Here is a 23,282-nt window from a genome sequence, read left to right as displayed (position 1 = left end):
AATTCTCAGCTACAAAACACTCTTTTTCAACATAGTCACCATCATTAGCGATGCATTTTCACCACCAATGAACAAGAGCATGCATGTCATGCTCATAAAAATCAGCACCAGTAGACCTGCTGTCACTGTTGCCGCTGCCAAAATGCAACCACTCACTGCCTCAGTGTGCTCACATCTTCTGTTTGGTTCAGCAGGCTTCAGTGAATGTCACAGGGTGCCATTTTTTCTCCATGGAGGAACTCAGTTCTACACCACTGCTCCATGCGCACTTCCATGTCAGACGCCATTTTGTCAGACTGCTCCTCTGCTGCCAGCTGTCACACAACAACGTGGAACAGAATATTGGCAGGAAGGTTCAACCTCTGCTGCCATGCTGCCAACATCATGAAACAGGAGGCATTACTTCTGAAGCAGGCATTTTGAAATATATGCTGTGGTCATTGTATTATAAGCAACAGAGATTACTGTAATTTTTAATATTTTTAATTGAAAAAAAAAAAGAGAGCAACTAGAACAGAAAACTAGTGGGGTGTTTATACTTGTTCTTGTGGAATTAATGTATCAGGCTGGTTTAATGGCAAGTGGCTGCAGTTCTCTGTGAGTGCTCAAAGTGTTCATCAGAGACATTAGATGAAATTCTATTTTTCCTGTGCTTCATCCTTGAAATCAGCTGTTCACAAATGTACGTACTGCCAAAAAAGCAATGGCACGAGTGTGACATGATTGTGAAGCAAGGGATATTTCTCAGTCTGCTAAGAAGGGGCTTATAAAAGTCTGGTAAAGAGATGTGATCACTTTTTTGGGGGGTTGAATATCTGACTGCAACTCTGTGCATTCCATTTGAAAATTCTCAGGTAATGCATTCAAATCAACTGAAAATGGAGTTAGAAACATAAATTGATGATTTTTTTTTAGCAGCGTATTCTCAAACCTCTTTATCAAAATGGAAAGCATGGCTGCCTGTTTTTCCCTATTTGCAGGACTGTGTTTAGCCAATGTACCACAACGCATTTATTGATTGATTGATTGATTGATTGATTGCCATAACTTGAGTTAGTACTGCACTTAGTTCACAGTGCTGATCACCCTTACTGCGAGCAGTGAGTGAGCACCAGGGACCGGGCTGCTTAGGGGGCAGAGCTGCTGCCATGATGGTGCAGGGCTCTGCAGGATTGCAGGGATCAGCTGCAGGATAGGCTAGGCTGGGCCACAATGGACATGTCTGGGCTAAAGGAGGTTGTGAGAACAAGCAGCATGTCAGAACTGAATCTTAAAGGCCGCAGAGTGAGATGTCTTACTTCTTTAAGCATGAAATTGACATTAAATTTAATGCCCTTCAATATGCTCATGAGCTCCAAAAAGAACATGCTAAGGACACATGACTTTAGTACTGGACTGTACACTCAAATCAAGTTAAATGTCATTCCAGGGAGGAAAAGATATAGGGTTTAAGGTATAAGGGAGTGGAGGAAGAGAAAGGAAAAGAGCCTGAAGGAGAACAGGAAGGTAAGATATGCAAAGCTGTGTTCCTCTTCCTCCACCAAGATAAGGACACTTCTTCTGTAAGCACTGTGCCACCCTGCTGGGTGAAGAATGCTCAGGCTGATACGCATCTTCCTACAACTACCATCATGCATTGGCACTACTGCAGCTTGTCAATTTATCAATGGCAGCCTGGAACCTGTCACATCTATCACTACAGTAACTCACCTATTCTTTTGAAACGTTTGTGAGTCCATCCAGGGGAAGCCCTTGTGGGAGACAAGCAAAGTCAAACTGCATCCAGCACAACACCCACTCATGCAGGAATGGGGATGTGGCTGTCCCATAGTGCTGCCAGTGTAAGGCTGGTCAGCGAGAGCTCGTGGCAGGAAGCCCTATGCTACCTGTGCACAAAGACCATGATTTCCAAATTAGAGTACTGGACTCCTGCTCCCAGTGAGCTTGATAAAAAAGTTAGCATTTCGGTTAATTCTGAAATTCTGTGATATAATAGAACCACAGAGTAGTAAAAGCAAACAAACACACACGAAAGACCAACATCCAACTAGCACTACTCCAGAAAAAGTGTAGGAAACAGAGGCAGATTTAATGGTCATCCTAAATTACGCATCGATTATACGTAATTGTTGGAAGCAGGTACAAATTGCTGCTTTGCTTGGACTTAGTCATATCCACACGCAATTATTGCAATTGCAGCGTGTATTGCCAAATTACTGCAGGAAGCACAGTGGCAATGTTTTACTTTCAAGGTAACAAAGGTGAGAGGCTGAGGAAACCGGTGTGTTCTGAGGGAAGCCAGCAGGGGAGCGGTTACACAGCCGGCACCGGGATTTACACACATCACAGGGAGGATGGCAACAGACGGTGTGTTTACATGTTAGGGGACTGAGCTGGCAACAGTGATGCCCTCACTGATAACACCTGCTTTGGGTGTAGTCCTCAAGCAACCCTTTGTCAGCACAGCCTTTTTTGGGATTATGGTAACGCTTTTATAGCAGAGTACCACACAAAGCTATTTCTAAATAGAATGGTGCATGCAAGCTTTAGGAAATCTAGAGCATGACTCGTCCGCAGCAAAACCTTGCAGTCCACGATCTGGCCTCACACACAGAACTGGAATCGCTCAGGCCTGGCCGCGCAAGAGCGGAGCAGGGACACTGGGAGCAAAGGGGCGAACGGGAGGCTGAGATCCGGCAAACTGAGCACCCATAGCGAATGGGATCGGCGGCAGGCACAGACGTGCTTCCCGCATTCCGAACGCGGAGGGACACCGCTGTTTTCCACAGATGGGAGCACAGCGCCTCACCGCACTGTTTCTAACGCGCTGGCCGCAGGGGGGACCGTCTAGGCCGCAGCTGCACGGGACCGGTAAGCGCTGAGCGCCGTACACTCGAGGAGCTGCGGCCTACGCCAACGCCCGCTGCGCCCGCTCGGGGCACGACGAGGCGGCGCCGGTTTCCGGCCTCAGGGCCCCGAGGGGGCGGGGCGAGCCGCTCGCTCGATCGGCGTATGTAAATAAGCCTCATCCCGCTGTCCAATCAGAAGACGCGAAGAGGGCAGCACGGTGTCCTATTGGCGGGCGGCCCATGGCGAGATGGCGTGTTCCCCGCTCCTGATCGAGTCCCGCGCCGTACGGCGTTCGCAGGGTGGTTGCCCTGGCGACGCGAAGGGTGACGCGCCGCGGGCCGGGCGTGCCGGCGAGCCGCCATTGGCTGCGCGATCGGGCGATGGCGGTGGCCGCCGCGTCGTGCCCCGGGTGTCCTTGTCCGGGGAGGAGCGGCCGCCTCAGTTCGCACCGCGGCGGGAGGGAAGCAGGAAGCGGCAGGTTCTCGGCCGGGCGGTGAGCGGGGCAGGGCGGGCGGGCCGCGGGGTGCGGTGCAGGCAGCCCGAAGTTGGGATGACGGGGGTGCCAGGCGACGGCCCGGAAATCGGCCCGTAGCGGCCGGGAGGCGCGGGTTGGCCGGCGGGCGGCGGCTGCTGGCGGCCCGGCCGGGGGCCCCGCGTGGGAGCCGTGGCCCGGAGGAAGAGCAGGCCCCTGCCCGGCGTCGGGCCGCCCGCGGCTGCGTAGCGCCCGGCGGTGCTGAGTCAGCCCGGGGCTGGGAGCGGCGCCGCGCTGACGTGCGCGGGAGTGCTGCGGGGCGGGCGGCGCGCGGCTCCGCGGGGTGATGCTGGGAGCGGCGCTCCGGGATGCTGTTACGCTGCGGCTGAGGCTTTGCGGGGCCGCAGCTGTTTGGTTTCAGGAGGTGTTCTTTCCTTTTTTTTCCCTACGTTTCGTTTCGATTCCCGGGATGGTCTCCCCGAATCCTCTGATTGGACAACAGATGGCATAGATAGGATTTACACGATGTCCCTTTGAACCACCCATTTGAAATGTAACAAAAAACAGTAGTGATAAATTTCAGTTTTAGATATAGATTTATGTCTTTCTCATTTCAAGCTAAAAGCGTGGGAACGAAAATGTTTCAGTCGGGCTGAAGAACGCAATCTGACTGTATGCACTGACGATTTTTTACAGCAGTCAGTAATGCAGAATCAGGGTAGAAATGTCAGCAAAAGGAAAAAAAACAGATGTAATTTGCGTCGGTGAAGTATTGATGGAGGCTGTAAGGAGCCCGCAGGTGAGGAGCCGCTGCCACTCGGTGAAGCCCAGGATCAGCAGCGTGGCATCCTGTGTTTCTCAGCAGTAATTAATTAGTTGTGAAATATTAGCTGATAAAATATATATATACACTCTGGCTAATTATTTTTATAATCAAATAAATACGTCTTCCCCTGCTTGATTTTTATGAGGCCATTTTACGCTTACTGGGGCAGGAGTCCTGCTAGTTCTGCTTACAAGCATGAAAAGCAATATTTGAAGAAATACATCTGTATTTGTTTTTCTTTGGGGTTTTCCGAGACGTGGTAACAATTTGCTACTTGTTTTTGTAAATTCTGATACTGAAATCATTAGGGGTTGCGTTTATGGTTTGAAGGCTCGCAGTACTCTGTGTGGTTGTGTGATAAGTAATATCTTTTATTTTCCCTTGGAATTCAAACATGTGAGTATTTCAGTAGGATATTGCTAAGGCTCTTCTGGTTTGGGTTTTGTTCCATAGTCTTTGGAAGTAAGATATTGCTATGATAATGTCTTATTCCATTTTTTTTCTAACTAAAAGATACTTTCCATGCTGCTGCTGAGAAATCATAATGCCACTATAGAATGGTTTTGCAAGAGCATACATTTATAAGGTGATGTAGGTGATATTTGACAGGGAACAACAAGGGATGACGTTGCCTGAATTAAGAAAAAAAAAAAAAAAACAACAAAAAACAGCCTTTCTTTATTTGGGGGCTCTTCTTCACCTCTCCTTCTTCCTTTCAAAGGAAATGAAATAATTTGTGCATAAGAAAATAAGTCCTCTTAATGAAATTCCCCACTTGGTTCCGTCAGTCAAAAAAACCCTGCCACACCTTTGACATGGAAGGGTAAAGAAAATACAGTGGTGCTGTCGGTGCTTACATGACTGTATGGGCAGGAAGGCAGTCTGGCAAGCAGGCTGATTCTGACATCTTCAGGAGCACTGAGTAGATAGATTTCTCCTTTCTTTTTTTTCTTTTTTTTCATTTTTTTCTTTTTTTTCATTTTTTCTTGTTTTTCTTTGTTTTCTTTTTTTCTTTGTTTTCTTTTTTTCTTTGTTTTCTTTTTTTCTTTGTTTTCTTTTTTTCTTTGTTTTCTTTTTTCTTTGTTTTCTTTTTTCTTTGTTTTCTTTTTTCTTTGTTTTCTTTTTTTCTTTGTTTTCTTTTTTTCTTTGTTTTCTTTTTTTCTTTGTTTTCTTTTTTTCTTTGTTTTCTTTTTTTCTTTGTTTTCTTTTTTTCTTTGTTTTCTTTTTTTCTTTGTTTTCTTTTTTTCTTTGTTTTCTTTTTTTTCTTTGTTTTCTTTTTTTTTCTTTTTTTTTTCTTTTCTTTTTTTTTTTCTTTTTTTTTTTCTGCCTTGAATGACAGCTACATTTATGGCATTCATGCAAAAGAAAAAATGGGAGAAATACTGTGTTCATGGAGGTCTGGTGCGTGAACTGTTATTTTTGAGACAAAAATAAAGGGATTTTTTATCCATTTCAATGTGATAATGTGTAGATCCCTCACTCCTCTATGGAAATCTCCACAGTGATACAGACTTTCCATAATTCAGTATTTAGAAATACAAGTCAAACTACCATTTAAGTATCTTTAGGGCTTTGGATATAGTTACATAGTTAACATTCTTTGTAAGGTTTTAGAAGCCATTGATTTTATGCAAGGAGAAAAGTGACAAATTAACGTATTTAAGTGATGATTTTATGGCATTTTGTTTCTGTGCTTTAAAACATGAATAAACATACCTGATGGACTCAGGGTCTAAAGGAATAGCACAGAGCAAATAAGGATGCAGATTTTGTAACTGATGGAGCATTCGTGTTCTCGTTATGTGAAGGGGAGCTGTGAGCAATGTTTGTTGTCCATTTAAAGCAAAGGAGATGATGAAATGCATCAGTAACCTGGGAATTGGTTATAGGTACAGAGAACTGCTGCGGAATACTGTAAACAAGAAGGATTTATGTGTTTGAGGTGAAGAAAGAATTGTTTCATATGGAATTAACTTAAATCACTGAAGAAAGCAGAGAACATAAAATCGGAGATAATATTGAAATATCTGCTCTTGAAATTGAGAATTACCAGCAGTCATTTGCTGCTGATTTATACAGTGAAAATTAATGTTTTTTGTAGGAAGAATGAATAGAAAGAAGTAACAGAATTTACTGAGTGCTTATGTGTGGTGATGATGAAGACAGGAAGCTGGAGACAAAGCAGTGTCAAAATTGCCCGACAGTAGAAGATACTGAGATGTCATCATTAACTTAGAGTTGGGGAGGGTTGCCAGTAAGACAATTTGAAGAGATAGGTGAGATGTGTGTGTTATTAAAGGGGAAAAAAAAAAAGCAGATTGAGAAGGTGGGAGCAGATCATATTATCTTTCAGAAAATTAGAAATAGATGTTTTTAAATGGAAAGTTGAAGGGTGAAGATGAATTCCTGTACTCATCTGTTACTTAGCTTTCTTTGTTTGAAACAAAATGGACTTCGACTTGTGGGATTTTGTAGAGCTCTGTGCTTTTTCCCTGAACTTCTAACCTGCTTATATGAAATATTCTTTTGTTGCAGATTTGCTGACTGTAGAAAAACAGTTCTGAAAATGTTGTCCAGGCTTTTTCGAATGCATGGCCTTTTTGTGGCCTCTCATCCATGGGAAGTCATTGTGGGAACAGTGACCCTTACCATCTGTATGATGTCAATGAAGATGTTCACTGGGAATGATAAGATCTGTGGCTGGAACTATGAGTGCCCAAAACTTGAAGAAGTAAGGATTTAAATTCATGCATAGTATTTACTGTTCAGTAATCAGTACATTCTGAGTAGTCAGTAGAATAAGATCAGGTTGTAACATTAGAGGGAAAATAGGTATGCAGGAACTTCTTTATTGCCTTCTTTTCCATGCTCAATAGGGAAGCTGTATGCAAGTGTATGCAGTTATGTGCTGCCAAATGTTCTCCTTAAATCTTGAGCACTTTTCCTAGGAGGAAAGGTTGAGGGAGCTGGGTCTGTTCAGCCTGGAGAAAAGAAGGCTCTGGGGGATCTCATCAATGTATATAAATACCTGAGTGGAGGGTGAAGAGAGGATGAAGCGAAGGCTCTACTCATTGGTGTCCAGTGCCAAAGAGGGCACAAACAGGAACACAGGAGGTTCCCTCTGAACACGAGGCAGTACTTCTGTGCTGTGTGGATGATGGAGCACTGGCACAGGCTGCCCAGAGGCTGCAGAGTCTCTTCCTTGGAGATCTTTGGGAGCTGCCTGGGCACTCTGCTCTGGGTGTCTATGCTTGAGCACGGGTTGGGGCAGGTGGACCCAGAGGTACCTGCCAACCTCAGCCACTCTAGGATTAAATCAGATTTTCATTTGCACAGCATCTAATGATCAAGGCTCATTAGATTCTTGTTATTAGTGGCTTTTTAACTATTTAATTTTGGGGACAAACTAACGGTGATATCTATGTTTATCCCCTCCCCCATCCCAAACCCTGCATTTTTAGTGCAACTCCAAAATAGGTTTTTGTTTTTTCTCATCGTTATTAAAACTCAAAATCAAGTTCCATGTGTAAAATCTAAATAAACCCCTTTGTGTTCCATACAGGATGTTCTGAGCAGTGACATCATAATCCTGACAATCACACGCTGTATAGCAATCCTTTATATATATTTCCAGTTTCAGAACCTAAGGCAACTCGGATCAAAATACATTTTAGGTACTGTATCTGGTTTTGTATATTACGTATGCATTTTAGTCAGCATGTTATTATTGTTGTTTCTATAAATTGGTAATTGGTGTTAGAATGTTAGCATTTACATAAACAATAGAGTTGCTTTGATCAATACAGCATACTTCTTCTTCTGTCTAACAAAAAAAAACAAAGTTTATTTTTTAAGAAGGCTTGTGCAGGATTGTATAAACACTGGAATTGTAGTTCTTGAAATAACTTTTTTATGTGAACCTCTGAAAGTTAGTGCTGGTAAGCTGGTTTTAGTGGTGTGGTTTAAAGATGATAAATCAGAAAGTTTATCACTTTTATTTCTCAAAGCCTTGCTTTGAGCACTGTAGAAATTTCAGGTTTCAGTGTTCTTACAGGAACAGGATCCACATCAGTCTGTACCTCAACTGCTGTTAATACAGTCTTTTATTTGCATGAAGAATAATCTAGAGGCATAGGGCTTTTCTTTGTTCTTTTTGGTTTAGTTCTCTTCACTCTCAATGTATGTGTCTATCTATGTTCATAAAATATTTTTCCTTTTTTTTTTTTTTTTTTTTCTTTTAAAAGGTATTGCTGGTCTCTTCACAATCTTCTCAAGTTTTGTTTTTAGTACGGTGGTGATTCACTTCTTGGATAAAGAACTGACAGGTTTAAAGTAAGTAGCAAGTGAGTTCTTGCTTGATTTTTTTTTTTCCTGTGCAATAAATCTTGCACTTTATTTTTAACGTGTCTCCATTTGTGTGTTTGTTTTTTCCCCAGTGAAGCTTTACCGTTCTTCCTCCTTCTGATTGATCTTTCAAGAGCAAGTGCTCTAGCCAAATTTGCACTAAGTTCCAATTCACAGGTCAGTACTACTATTATTGCAATTAAACTTTTGAATTTAATGTTCATAGATGAACAGTCCTCATAGAATCATAGAATTACTCAGGTTGGAAAGGACCTCAAAGATCATCAAGTCCAACTGCAGCCTAACCACAGTACCCTAACTCTAACAACCCTCCGCTAAATCATATCTCTGAGCATGTCTCATAGAGAGATACAGGTGAATGTGATATTAATGATACAGAAAAAGGATCACATGCTGTCCAGATTCTGTATTCTGCGTGGTGTTACAAGTGGATAATAATGCTGTACAATTAATGTGGGATGAGTTGTTAATTTTATGCTTGAATATAGGACCAGAACTTAAACAGCATAACTTACATTTCTGTTAATGAGGCTAGAGTTCCTGGAGCAATGTCTTCCACAGAACAATTATTGATTTAAAAAAAAAAAAAGAAGAAAGGTAATTTGTAGGGCACATAAGACATAAGCAGATGTCTGAAGTTAAAATGCTAATGTGGGAAAAAGCAAAATCTTACCAGAACAAACATGGCATGTGTGTATGTACACATTTTTGGTATAACTTTTAGTATCTCCTGGGAGATTCTCAAAAGCTGCCCAGACATGGTTCTGGGTGACCTGTACCAGGCATCTTGAGCAGGGGGGGTTGGACCAGATGACCTCAAGATGTCCCTTGCAACCTCCTCTATTCACACCATGAAGAATTAACAGTACGTTTTGCCCAGTGTGTATTGGAACAGCTATTTCTTAATGTTCTAAAACAAATACATTTCACCAACAGTTATTTTATATGAATGAAATACTGTGTATGGTAATTGAATGTAATAATTATGACATATTTTGAATGTGTATATGTGAAGTATAGTAATACAGTATATTATATACATATGTATTATCTATATAATGTATCTATTATGCAATATAGTATAATATACTGTATTACTATACTTCATATATACACATACAAAATATATGCTATATACTATATTATGCAATATAGTATGTTAAGTAATATAGTATAATAATGTAATTTGTTTTACATCATATATATGCAATATTATAGTGTTTGCAGATTATTATGTAATAATAGCAAGTATAACCTTCATTCATTTTCAAGAAAGTTCTTCATAAAAATGTTTTTACCACGGCTTCTTTAAGTCTGCCCACCAGAGCTGTAGGAGCTTAGAACAGTGAAAAACCATGTATGGAGAATTTAGAAATTAAATATTTCTGCTATGTCAAGACTGTTGAAGCACAACAGTATATGGGAGATGGAGAAAAATATGGTAGAACACAGTCTTGAATTGCTTAATGCTTGCTTCATAAAGCCTCATCACTATAATACTTGATTTACTAATCATGTTATATATATTCCCTTTCTTCAGTTTTTGTCTTTGTTTTAACATTCAGAATTTTTTTCCTCTTAGGATGAAGTGAGAGAAAATATTTCACGTGGAATGGCAATTTTAGGTCCTACATTTACCCTGGATGCACTTGTGGAATGTCTTGTGATTGGCGTTGGTACTATGTCAGGTGAGCAGTGAAGTCTAAGGATCTAAAACTTTCCAGTTAAAAAAAAAATAATAAATTGAAAGCTGATGAGATATTAAGTGTTTCAAATAATAGGTGTTGAAAGTGGAATAACTTCATCTATTTATTTGGACATTTTGGGGGCAGGAGAGAGATGTGTGTTTTTCTGTTAATATACAGGAAGAAAACCTTATTTTTGTCGTAGCATGTGGTTCTTTTTTTTTGTTTTTAACACTTCTGAATGATGCTAGCTCATTTATCTTTAAGGGAGTTCTGTAATGCATTTGTGACATAACATGATTGACTTTTTCTGCATACCATGCTTGTGAAAGTGCAGGTGGGGCATGTATTTCCTGAACCCTTAATTGGTCATCTTTTACAAGGGATTTCAATACATATACTGGCTTTGCTAAGATAAAGGGAGGAGTTTTCAAACTTTCATTGTACAGTTTCGAAAGCTTAGTAAACTGTAATTATATTTACTTAGGTTTACACTTAAAAAAAATTGTGTAAATGCCACAACTACGTAGTGTGCTTAGAATAAGCTGGTACAAAATGATAGGGCTTTTTCTTCATTCATCTAGGTGATTCTTTCTGTAATCTGTGGTAATAATTTCTTTTATACTTCTGCAACACTTCTTCAAGTGTTCAAAGCCTATTGCATATTCAAATGTAAGAAAATATATGTATTTTTTAATGTAGGAGTGCGACAACTTGAAATCATGTGCTGCTTTGGCTGCATGTCTGTTCTCGCCAACTACTTTGTCTTCATGACCTTCTTTCCAGCTTGTGTGTCCTTGGTATTAGAGGTAAGACTCACTTAAAGACAGCATTAAACTTAGTGTTCAGACCCTACGATTCTTGTAGGCTGTTTTTCTTCACTCAGGTATATGCCAATGTGTTTGTCTTCCTTTTGAGAAGAATAGAAGTGAACAGAAGAAGTTGCTGTAGCTCAGCTGATGGACAGTATCTTGTTATTGCCATTGTAAATGAATCAAACTCAACAGTTTGAGTTCTAAAGCACTGAAAAAAAAAAAAAGTTTAAATTAATGTATGTCTGGAGTTTCTTCCCAACACAACTTAACTTTTCGTCAGCTTTTCATCAACTGTGTGTAACTGTAACTTCTGTGTATAAATTACTTTTTTTTTTAAATGATCAAAGAAAATGATCAAAGAAAAATACAGGGTTGAAGTTCAGTTGACTTTTCAAGTATTTACTAAATACTTTTTTTTTTTTAATTTCTGCAGCTTTCTCGAGAGAGTCGTGAAGGACGTCCTATATGGCAGCTGAGTCATTTCGCTCGTGTTCTGGAAGAAGAAGAAAATAAACCAAACCCTGTAACACAGAGGGTCAAAATGATTATGGTTTGTAGCTTTTTTTTTTCTTCACCCATCATTATGCAATCAGTAAGGTATCCTTGTTGAATGAATAAAACTTCTTTGTTGTATAGGCATTATTCTAACTTACCTTGGTCATTTTTAATAACATCCCTTGTTAACACAGTCTCTACATATGCCATTTCTGTATAAAACAGAGCTTTTTCATGTGTGCATTTGTTCAGCTTTTTCTGCTTATTACTTGAGCAGGAGGAAGGATGTGCAGGGACGGGTTCAAAACTATGAGTATAATGATAGGCCAGTAAATGATGTAGATTAGGGGTCAGGAAAATCCTTTGCCTTTAGACTTTTGAGGCATGGGAAACAAAATGTTTAATCTTAGTAGGTTAGATAACAAATTACAGTTGAAAAAATAATATTTGTTTTTTTGCTTTGTGTTTTTAATGCAGTCACTGGGTTTGGTTCTTGTTCATGCACACAGTCGCTGGATAGCGGAGCCAGCTTCTCAAAATGGTACAGTAGAAAATGCAGTGGGATTGGATGAGAATGCACCAAAGAGAATTGAACCTAATGTTTCACTGTGGCAGTTCTACCTTTCTCGGTAGGTCACTTCACAGAAAAGATATGTATTTCATTGAATAGGGTGTATTCACCAGTGCTGTCAAGCTGTTGGCTCTCAGCGTGCAATCCGTAGTAGAATTTCATGGAACTGGAGATGACACTTCATAAGAAATACTTCAATATTACACCATTCCTGTAATCTTCTTATAGTAATAATAAGGTGATGAGCCAGCTGTACTGGATGCATCCTAACACCATTTCTTTCCTCTAACTTTTCAGAGAACTGTGGAAAGTGTGTTTTCTGACTGCACTAGAATAATTACTTAGGCAGAGCTTCTGACTATTCGTGCCCAAATGCGAATAGAGATCCATATCGCTATTACTTTTCCTTCAGTTCATCTGAAGACTAAGCAGCTGTGGTTCTGTATTATTTATGAGGGCTTAGTACTATATCATAAAAGAGATTTTTGCCTCCCAGAAATTCAACTTTCATCATAGTTCTTATTATTTACAAAGAATGATAATTGTTTGACTCTTCCTACCTTATCGTGAGGAGGTAGATGTTAAATTAATTTGAAGTAGCAGTTGAATAGTGACTAATTTTACAGGCATTTAACTTATTTTTAAGTGTTCTTAAGATTCAGTAAACAGCGAATTAAATCTGGAAGTACTTACACTGTGAATAATATGAAGAATGAATGAGCAACTTCTCTACTCTAAACTAACATACTTGTACCTTGTTAGAAAATGTGTTTTGACTGGCATTTGATGAAGTGTATAAATGATGATCAGACTACTACACTTTCTAAAGGAAACAGATATCAGAAGTTATTAACACACAAATTATGTATATCATATCTTTACATTTACTTCTTGATTTTTGTCTTTTTTAGAATGGCCAGTATGGATATTGAACAAGTAATCACTCTTGGCTTAGCCTTTCTCCTTGCTGTGAAATACATTTTCTTTGAACAAGCAGAGACCGAATCCACGCTTTCATTGAAGAATCCCATAACATCTCCTGTGACGGTCCAGAAAAAGGTCCCTGAGAATTGCTGCAGGAAACAATCTGGACTTTTGAAAAATAGTCAGAAGAATAACACAGTAGAAGAAGCTTTTGTTGCTAAAGATGGAAATGGTAAATTTTAGCATCTTAGTCCAAAATCTGTTGCTGAACATTTGCAACAAATAGTGAAATCTGTGTTAGCATTTGTTTTTGGAAATTAATCTTAAGATTTTTGTAAACCAAAATTCATTTCACTTGTCTTTATGCAGCTGAAGTCATAAAGCCTGTGTTAGCAGAGTCATCAACCAAAGCTACATTTGTAGTTGGCAGCTGCAACCCTGAGGAAACTTCGTCAGTTCTTAATAAAAAAGAGGAAGAAATTGAGTTACCTAAAGAACCACGTTCTATTGAGGAATGTGTTCGTATACTTGGAAGTACAGAGGTATGGAAAAATAGGTTATTTTTCCTTCTTTTTTTTAGCCTCTGACAAAATCTGATTTAAGAGTAGCAGTTTGTTTTCTAGCTTTTAAATAATCCCAATGATTATAATGTCAACTAATTCTGTGGTGTTAATAACTAGCAGGGGGAAGGAAAAAACCAAAACTTTTTCAGAAGTAATTTCTGCTGCAGTCAATTTCCATTCCTTTTTTTTTTTTTCTTGTTGTTTTTTCTTTAATGGAGATGAGAAAACCAGATAGGTGTACATGTTTTGAAGGTGTAAATGAAAAATTTCCTATTATGATTCTATCTCTATCCTTAAGGTGGAACTAGGAGGGAAGAGACAGCTTCATTATTCATGTTATATTGAGTGCTTTAAGCTTCTTTCTTTGCTTAACTTGGTGCCTGAGTAAAAATGTTTACATTAGGCTAGGATGTACAGTCTGTTCCTTTAGATGGGATATGGTGTTGTCAAAGTGAAGTTACCCTCTTTTGTTCGGAGGCATTTGAAAGTATTTTCACTAGCAGAAACTATATTTCCCCATCCTTTTACATTTACAGAAGGGAGCAAAATTCCTTACTGATGCTGAAGTGATCAGCTTAGTTAATGCAAAGCATATTCCTGCATACAAACTGGAAACCCTGATGGAAACTCAGGAGCGAGGAGTGTCTATTCGCAGACAAATGTTATCTCAGAAACTCCCTGAACCCTCATCTTTGCAGTATCTTCCTTACAGGAATTATAATTATTCTTTGGTGAGTAAAAGGCAGACAAATAAAAACTTGCTGTAAAACCATTTTCACAATCTATGAAACATATGCTCAAAGTGATGTATATGAACTAAAAATGAGCTTGGTCAAAACAAATGCTTTAAATATATATATGTGCAAACATTTCCTTGATGTTTTTCAGTCCAGAGAGGTATGTTAGTTTTGTAGCTTCCCATAAAACTATTTCCAAGATATGCAGTTGCTTTATCTCAAAAATGCATAATTATAGCAATACTGAGCATGAGTTCAGCTGAGCAAAATATTACCTTGAGCTTAAGCTACAGTGAAAGTTTATTTTAAATTAATTTAACAGCATTTAAAATTTTAGCAGCATTTAAGTTGTGATACAATAGATCTTTCAAATACTTGATTTTAATAGTATTAACTATTGATGTCTGTAGCTGTAACTTTCTGTCTCGGGAATTGTTTGGTTTATTGGTAGGGTTGTAGGTTGTTAGCTAAGATACCTTGTTGTAATCACATATACAGTATGCAACATACTGCCATACCACTCTACATGTAAATTTAATTATAACTCTATGTATTATTTTTGCAAGGTTTTAGGAGCTTGCTGTGAAAACGTGATTGGATATATGCCTATTCCTGTAGGCGTAGCAGGACCACTATACCTGGATAACAAAGAGTTTCAGGTTCCAATGGCAACAACAGAAGGATGTCTTGTAGCAAGCACAAATAGAGGATGTAGAGCAATATGTGTAAGTACTGCATGCCAAGCTTGAAGACTTATATAATATAACATAAAGTGTGTTTTATGGGGATGATATAAGGTATATTTTTGACTTGCTAAAAATTAAAATTCGTTTTCAGCAATCTTACTTTGTTTCTGCTTTCATTTTTAGCTTGGTGGAGGAGCAAGGAGCCGTATTCTTGCAGATGGGATGACTCGAGGACCTGTTGTAAGGCTGCCCTCTGCTTGCCAGGCTGCAGAAGTGAAAGCTTGGCTTGAAAGCCCTGAAGGCTTTAAAATAGTGAAAGAAGCTTTTGACAGCACAAGTAGGTTAGTACAACGGTTATTGTGGCCTTATTTCCTAATACAAAACTTCAGTGGACAGTAGAAAGCTCCTAATATCTGCATGCTGCAGTGCAAGAAATTGCATTTTCATTTTGGCTGTCCCATGTCATACGAATCTAAGAAAATGAAAGTAATTGGCTATAAGACAGGGCTAATGATACATGTTTTACAATGATAAGTAGTAAACAATTTCATAACAGCAGCAAGTGTCTATGCATAGCCTGTTATTTAATGCATTACTTATTTTTGTTTAAGCATTTTAACATAAACATTAAAGCTCACTTGTTTTCTTAGCAGCACTGTACTATAAGTAGTTTCAAATTTGGAATCTGGCCTTTCTGGGTCCCTTGTTAGAGATTCCAGATAATACACCATAAACTAAAGCTAGAAAATAACTGTTTAAACATATGAAACTATATAAAGAGTAAGTTTATTTCAAGCCCAGGAGTTTCTTCAAAGGCTAATGATTACTTGCTTATTTTAGGAGGATTTAGATTTACTTACCATTATGTTTCGTACTGATCTTAAAATTGTCCACAAGGATATGCTTATATTGGTGAGAATCAGCTCGTGCTGCTCTTCAAGTGCCATGTTTTCCAGTTCTTTGGCTGGTCTTTATGTTGTGTGAATAGAGTTTTGCTTTACGAAGCTTGCATCACTGTTGGAAAGGGAGATGTTTTGCCTTGCTATGAAACTGTCTTAAACGTTTCCCAAGGTGTTGTCAGTTTGTACTTGATTGTCAGATGTTTGCACTCAATAAAACTAGTTAATTTTTTTTTTAGTACTCTGGGATATTTTGCTTTGTTAAGTTGATGAGTAAACAACATAAAAAGACAATAAACGCTTTTAGGAGCAAAAGACTTCAAGTATTTGAGAGAACTGTATGCAGGGTAGCTGAAGGCATTTTCCTGTGCCAAGGGAGTAGGAGTACAGATTGCAGATAGTGCTCTTAACTGCACTGTGCTATCATTTACTGTCATTTCGCTGCTTAAAATCCTCAAGCATTAAACTATTTTTAAGTGATCATTATATTGTCTTGCAGGTTTGCCCGCCTACAAAAGCTTCTCATCAGCTTGGCTGGTCGGAACCTTTACATTCGTTTTCAGTCCAAAACAGGGGATGCAATGGGAATGAATATGATTTCAAAAGTAAGGCTCAGTCCCTATATATCTTCTTCTAAATGTGTATTTCTTTTAAAAATAATAGCAATTTAAAAAACTGTATCCTACTAATACGTAACGTAACTAGCTGGCATGTGAAAACAGAGATCCTGCATCCGAAATGAACTCCCTGCATGTCTGTCACTTTATTTGATTATATGATTTAGTTTGTATTGAATCTTCAGTATAGTAAATGTTTGCCTGGAACGTATCCAGAGTCCATATGCACTGGCAAGGACTCAGTCCTGTTTATTAAGTATTTCCATATAATTCCCAGTACATTACAGAAAGGATGGTGATGATGCTACCATTTGTGCCTGTGTAAGATTCCTCGTGGGAATCTTGTTCATTTCTTCTGCTGTAATTAGTGATCTGATGAGGCTTAATCCAATCTTGCTGTTGTGCTGTCCTTAAGTAGCTTGTTTTACAACCATAATTGACACATCAGCCATTAATGGAATCTGCTTTTGTTTTAACAGGGTACTGAAAAAGCACTGGCAAGGCTGAATGAAGAGTTTCCCGATCTCCAGGTTATAGCTATCAGCGGTAACTACTGCACAGACAAAAAGCCTGCTGCTATCAATTGGATAGAGGGAAGAGGGAAGTCTGTTGTCTGTGAAGCAGTCATTCCAGCCAAGGTTGTTAAAGAAGTAAGTGTCTGCTGTATTGTAATTTATTCACAGAAATATATATAAATCATAAATCCTGTTAGCTTTGCTCCATGTAAGGATGATTCCTACAAATATTTTCATACTACCGCTGTACCATTTATCGCTTTTCCTGAGAACCTCTTAACAGTATATATATTTTTTTTCAATGTCTTTTCTAAGATAATATGCTATATATTTAATGATGAACGTCTACTTGAAAACATTTGGATTTTTAATTTTTTCCTCTGGAAGATTATGCCTAAACTTAATAGCTTTTAGAATGAAATCAGTAATTTTGATCATTTTCACTTATTTCTTGTCTCTTGCACAAACTTGGCGTTCTCTTCAAAGTCTAGATGCCCCTTACTGCAGGGAAAACTGATAATTAAAAGATTTCACTTAATTCCAAAGCTGCCTTGGCTTCTTGTCTGATGAAGAGTAACCTTTATAAACAGTGCCAATCCTAGATGGCAAACATAAACTAAACCACAAGAGCTATCTTAAGATCACCCTCTGCTCTAGATGAGAACATTGACTCTGTGTGAAACCAAATCCATTGTCTATCACCCTGCTTCCAGCACTGGCCAACATCAGTATCCAGGGAGGAGCTTATTATGCCCTACTCAGAATAGTCTTTCACCAACTTGTTCAGGACTTTCTGAATTATGTATGGTGTGGGGCACTTTCATTTTGTTTCCTGTTTTTATTTTGCTCAGTAACTTGATCAGTCCCTTTTGTGAATTTACATAAAACTTCTAGCAGAGATACGCCAGTAGAATTCCCCAGTGCAGGTTCACCTCTTGTGAAATACTGCCTCCTTTTGCTGATGATTTAATTCGATGATGGGAACAGAGTTGGACACAGTATTCAAATATGTGTGGTCTAATTTTATCTTGGTTTTGCTTTGTATATTCATTAGCATTATACACTCCGTGCATATTTGTCATCAGTTGCTATTCCTTTTATGCTGGATATACTTTAAATTTGCTCACAGTATAATTTTGTTTGCCTTCTTTGACCATTTTAATATGGAATTGTTGCAAATGTTTTATCTGAATCTTTCAAAATAATACAGTATAGAGGTCCATTATTACTGCATACTGTGTTTATTTTCCAGTGTATCAGTGTTTTTTGTTTAAACTCTTCAGTTGAGCTCTATATTCTTATGCAGAGCAACATGGAGTGAGTTTACTGACTGGAACAACTTGGAAGAAAAGTTGCTATAATGTTAGAGTAAATTTACGGGATATCGCTCCCAAATTGGCGTGTTTGTTTCAGTGAGAATTGGGATCAGAGAAGGTAGCTGATGAACTGTTCTTGGAGATGTATGGAAGTCCAAACTAACTTCTCCATTATTACTTGAATAATATGCTCTGTGTTTGAAAGGGCTCGTTTTGAACAAAGCAGATATCTATGGTAGAGTCAACTTCCATTTGGAAGCAAACGGGGTTAGGGGAGAAGACTTATTAACATGAAATAGGGTATTTCTACTCCTGCTTAAGGAATGGTGTATCACTTTCTTTAGGTACTGAAGACAACTACGGAAGATATAGTTGAAGTGAATATAAACAAAAATCTGGTGGGTTCTGCTATGGCTGGTAGCATAGGTGGCTACAACGCGCATGCTGCAAACATTGTTACAGCTATCTACATTGCCTGTGGTCAGGTAAGTTTGTCTTACAGCAAATCAGCTTTTCTTTAGTTTGTAATCCTTAACTTTTTGAGTGTGGTTTTTAAAAATTTTTTTGTTTGTTTTCTTTTCTCCTTCTTGACCTAAAGGATGCTGCTCAGAATGTAGGCAGCTCTAACTGCATCACTTTGATGGAGCGTACTGGTTCCACCAGTGAAGACCTCTATATCAGCTGCACAATGCCATCTATAGAGATAGGGACTGTTGGAGGAGGCACCAACTTGCTACCACAACAGGCCTGTTTGCAGGTACAAAGCAGAAGGTTTACAGCAAATCATCGTCTTAGATAAAAGCCTGTTTTTATAGTGTGTTGTTGCAGGAATGGTCCTCTTGAAACCTGTCGGATTTGACATGAAAATATTAGATTTATTTGATTAATTATTTTCATTCATGTAGCTTTTAAAGCTTAAAATTAATACTAAAGAGATTTAAGACTACTTGATTGGGTATAATTTATAAATTCTTTAATGTTAAAACCTGCTGTAAATCTTCTTAGTCTTTATAGTGTAACATTGCATATTTTGCCCTCTAGATGTTGGGGGTTCAAGGTGCAAGCCAAGACAACCCCGGTGAAAATGCCCGCCAGCTTGCTAAAATCGTGTGTGCTACAGTGATGGCTGGGGAGTTATCGCTAATGGCAGCTCTTGCAGCTGGGCATCTAGTCAAAAGCCACATGATCCACAACAGGTAAGAAGTACAGAACTTCATATCTTTCTCTGCTCTTTTGCCCTTTTTCCAAGTATACAAAATTCAGTAACAATTACATTAGTGTTTGTAATATAAAATGACAGCGTGTCATTTTAACCTACCTGTTTTTTTATGTTTTTATCAGGTCAAAAATAAATCTACAAGATCTTCAAGGAACCTGCACTAAGAAGGCAGCTTGAATACTACAGCTTTGAAATTAAGCAACTGACTTAGGAGTAAAGGGGAAAAAAATAATATAATCTGTGAAGCTTAGAATGAAAATCACCTTCAAGTCACTGATTTCTATGGACAGTAATCTGAGAGATAATGGACTTGTGTGAGACTACTTATGCCTTTTATGTTCTTCAATGATTAGAGATGACTTCATGAAAGAAGTGTTGTCAGCTGTCTTAAATATAGTTTTGGAATTCTTACTCTTAAGCATCATTTTCTGAAAAGTCAGTCACGTGTTTTTACAGGTTGAGATTATTTTGACAAGTAAACTGGTAATTAGGAAGGTGAAATATGATGTGTACTCTGTACAGTTGTTTTTTGTTGTTGTTTTGTTTCTTTCTTGAGGGGGAGGGGGATCGTTGATTGATTGTTTTTGTTTGTCTAACCTTGGCTTTAATGCATTGGTCCTTCTGTAGTAATGGCGAACCTAATTGTTTTCCATGAATTCCCAGTTTTAATTTTGCTAAAATGTTGAAGTTAGGTCTTACGCTCTGAGACAGTTTTTATCAGATCACATTAGCCCTACAGAAACCTGTCTACTTCTAGTACTTAATTTTCTGCAGCTAAGCAACATTCAGTGTGTATCTTCACAATTTAGATTATTACTTAAAGGAGAACTTGTGACCTACAAAGTGCTGAACTGTTAAATTATAGTATGTACTGAAGTAGGAAAAAAACAACAGTGTCTTAACTGTTCTGTCATTTAGTTCAGGTACAAAAAAAAAAAAAAGAGGTTTTAATACTGATTTCTTGTCAGAGAGCTTGTTAATTTAAACAAATGCGGTTTCCTGTCCTTTCTGGATAGGAATGCTGCATTCAAACAAGAATCAGTAACAGATGTTTACATTTCTTTTAAAAGAAGTCTCTCAAAGTACAGTGTGTTTGCATATTACTAATTTTTTGTTGTTGTTCTTGGTGTTTGACACTTATTCCCCAGGAAGAGGTGTGTATCCACTGCTTACACTGGGATAAATGAAGTCAGAAAATCACACTGTTCTTTAATATTACAGGGTTGGGTTTTTTTTTTTTTTAATGTTTTAATTTCTTTTAAACTTTTTGAGGGGTAATATTTATTTTAAGATTTTTTTTTTTTTTAATGGAAAGTACTAATTAAGGGAATTCAGTGAAATGTCATGTTAATGCAGCAGATTTTGTATTAAAATTCTGTACTTGGACCAGTGAAGCAGTCTCAGGTGTTCTTGATGTAATACAGAAAACACAGGTGTATTCTAGTTTGATTCACCTTCTGGAAGATTGCTGTCAATATCACCCTGTCTAACTGATGACAGGAGGAAAATTGTTCATGTGCTTGATGACTTTTTTGGGGGGGGGAGAGTGCATGGGTGGCAGATCAGTGGATTGGCCCAGATGGGTTCACTAAGGAATGTGGTGGCACTTCTAAAGGGGTGGCTAGCAGAGGTGCTCTTTAAAGTGCAACTTCAGTATACGTCATATGGGTTGTTTTGTAGTACATCACCAAATCAATATTATTGTAATGAGCTCATAAAGCTCCCGTGCAAGCATGAAGACATACTACATGCTAGATATGCTATGACAGCATGTAAATATCATGAATGTGAATCTTCCTGCAGTATTGTTGTTAATAGCTGCTATTTTATTTAAGGAAGAAATACTTCATTTCTATGTTCATTCAGTGAGCTTGTTTAAAGTAACACTGTACTGACAATAAATGGTGGCTCAGTGTTCATTTTGGTGGATTTAACTGACATTCTGTCTTGCAGAATTAACATTTTGTATTAATACTAAATTGTGTACATTTTGGTACAGACCTACTTTTTCAGTTTCAGTAAAACAATCCCAAACTTACTGGCTTAATTGTGATACTTTAAGCTTACATCATGATGTAGTGAAATAACTTAACAAACAACCTAAAAGGTTAAGGAAAACGCTGTTTAGCATACAGTACTAAAGACGGGGTTTATGATACCAGAACTTCTCACCTTGTATTGTAGAAAACGTTACACATATATTCTCTTGAAAGTTAAATTACGCATTTTGCCCAAAAGGGAGAGCTCTCACTTCAACGTTAGCAGTACCTTCTGTTGAAGCCTACCTGGGTGTTTCTCCTATCTTCCAGAAAACTGTTGAATTCTACCTTTGGTAGTTTCTTGCACGTCCACCACAATTAAAGCTTCGAAGCCGCTTTTTAAACTATTAATTTGCTACATGAATTTTAAAAAATGCTTTCACTAAAAAAACAATCTTATCAAAATAGGTAGTACTGTATGTTCCTGGAAGGCAAGTTAATATACGTCTGTCTATAAAAGTCAGGCCAGTTATCGTCAGGGTACTCCACTCTCTGACTTTGAATTCTCAGATGGGGAGCAGAATAACCACCTCCACAATTCCAGAGGAAACAGTCAGATTTCAACTCTACCTGGACTGCCACAAGTCCATGGGGCCAGATGAGATTCACCCAAGAGTGCTGAGGGAACTGGCGGAGATGATAGCTGAGCCGCTTTCCATCATCTGTCAGCGCTCCTTGTTGACTGGAGAGGTCCCAGAAGACGGGAGGCTTGCCACATTTATTTTTTGCCTCCCTGGCTCTCATCATGGCACCTGCCTGCCTGCCCAGACTGGCTGGCAGGAGTCGCAGCCCCTGCCTGCCTGCCTTTGCTGGCTGACTGGAGTCGTGGCTCCTGCCTGCCTGCCTTGGCTGGCTGGCTGGCTGGAGTCTCTGCCCCTGCCTGCCTGCCTTGGCTGGCTGGCTGGAGTCTCTGCCCCTGCCTGCCTGCCTTGGCTGGCTGGCTGGAGTCACGGCCCCTGCCTGCCTGCCTGTCATGGCTGGCTGGAGTCGTGGCCCCTGCCTGCCTGCCTTGGATGGCTGGCTGGAGTCGCGTTCCCTACCTGCCTCCCTTGCCTGCCTTGGCTGGCTGGCTCGAGTCACAGCCCCTGCCTGCCTGCCTTTGCTGGCTGGCTGCCTGGAGTCATTGCCCCTGCCTGCCTACCTTGGCTGACTGGCTGGAGTCGCGTTCCCTGCTTGCCTGCCTGTCTTGACTGGCTGGCTGGAGTCGCGGGCCCTGCCTGCCTGCCTTTGCTGGCTGGCTGGAGTCGTGGCCCCTCACTGCCTGCCTTTGCTGGCTGGCTGAAGTAACGGCCCCTGCCTGCCTGCCTTGCCTGCCCTGGCTGGAGTCGCGTTCCTTACCTGCCTGCCTAGACTGGCTGGTTGGAGTCGCAGCCCCTGCCTGCCCGTCTTTGCTGGCTGGCTGGAGTCACGTTCCCTGCCTGCCTGCCTTGGCTGGCTGGCTGGCTGGCTGGAGTTGTGGCCCCTGTCTCCCTGTCTTTGCTGCGTTGGCTGCCTTGGCTGGCTGCCTTTGCTGGCTGGCTGGAGTCGCAGCCCCTGCCTGCCTGCCTTTGCTGGCCTGCTAGAGTCGCAGCACCGGCCTGCCTGCCTTGGCTGGCTGGCTGGAGTCATGGCCCCTGCCTGCCTGCCTTGGCTGGCTGGCTGGCTGGCTAGAGTTGTGGCCCCTCACTGCCTGCCTTTATTGGCTGGCT

The 23,282-nt window shown here is 39.7% G+C and overlaps 2 protein-coding genes across 9 annotated transcripts in view; one reads left to right on the top strand and one right to left on the bottom strand.

The window, feature by feature from the left end:
* Positions 1 to 2,977, bottom strand: part of ANKRD31 (ankyrin repeat domain 31) — a 61,307-nt gene extending 58,330 nt beyond the window's left edge. For 4 of the 5 annotated variants that reach the window (XM_040656076.2, XM_040656077.2, XM_040656080.2 and 1 more), the window contains exon 1: positions 1,711 to 2,977. In XM_040656076.2, coding sequence (XP_040512010.1) covers positions 1,711 to 1,829 — 119 coding nt within the window. In that variant the 5' untranslated portion in view covers positions 1,830 to 2,977. The remainder of the gene's footprint in view (positions 1 to 1,710) is intronic. The other variant, XM_040656075.2, reaches the window with a different exon arrangement.
* Positions 2,978 to 3,267: 290 nt separating this feature from the next.
* Positions 3,268 to 20,949, top strand: HMGCR (3-hydroxy-3-methylglutaryl-CoA reductase). Of its 4 annotated transcripts, XM_015277227.4 has the most exons (21): positions 3,268 to 3,343; positions 4,019 to 4,121; positions 6,684 to 6,879; positions 7,711 to 7,822; positions 8,393 to 8,480; positions 8,585 to 8,669; positions 10,096 to 10,201; positions 10,901 to 11,007; positions 11,447 to 11,563; positions 11,986 to 12,137; positions 12,991 to 13,235; positions 13,373 to 13,545; positions 14,103 to 14,297; positions 14,870 to 15,028; positions 15,173 to 15,330; positions 16,388 to 16,493; positions 16,985 to 17,155; positions 18,681 to 18,821; positions 18,935 to 19,093; positions 19,378 to 19,532; positions 19,678 to 20,949. In XM_015277227.4, the coding sequence occupies exons 3-21, from the start codon at positions 6,715 to 6,717 to the stop codon at positions 19,730 to 19,732; spliced, it is 2,649 nt and encodes an 882-aa protein (XP_015132713.2). In that variant the 5' UTR covers positions 3,268 to 3,343; positions 4,019 to 4,121; positions 6,684 to 6,714; the 3' UTR covers positions 19,733 to 20,949. The 4 variants fall into 4 exon arrangements, with proteins under 4 accessions (XP_015132713.2, XP_040511269.2, NP_989816.3 ...); XM_040655335.2 differs by lacking the exon at positions 4,019 to 4,121 and having other exon boundaries at positions 3,268 to 3,328; NM_204485.3 differs by lacking the exon at positions 4,019 to 4,121.
* Positions 20,950 to 23,282: the final 2,333 nt, after the last annotated feature.

Source organism: Gallus gallus, chromosome Z (genome assembly GCF_016699485.2).
Source record: "Gallus gallus isolate bGalGal1 chromosome Z, bGalGal1.mat.broiler.GRCg7b, whole genome shotgun sequence".
NCBI classification, from domain to species: Eukaryota; Metazoa; Chordata; class Aves; order Galliformes; family Phasianidae; genus Gallus; species Gallus gallus.
Note: the sequence above shows the minus strand (reverse complement) of the source record. Positions and strands in the feature narration are given on the sequence as shown.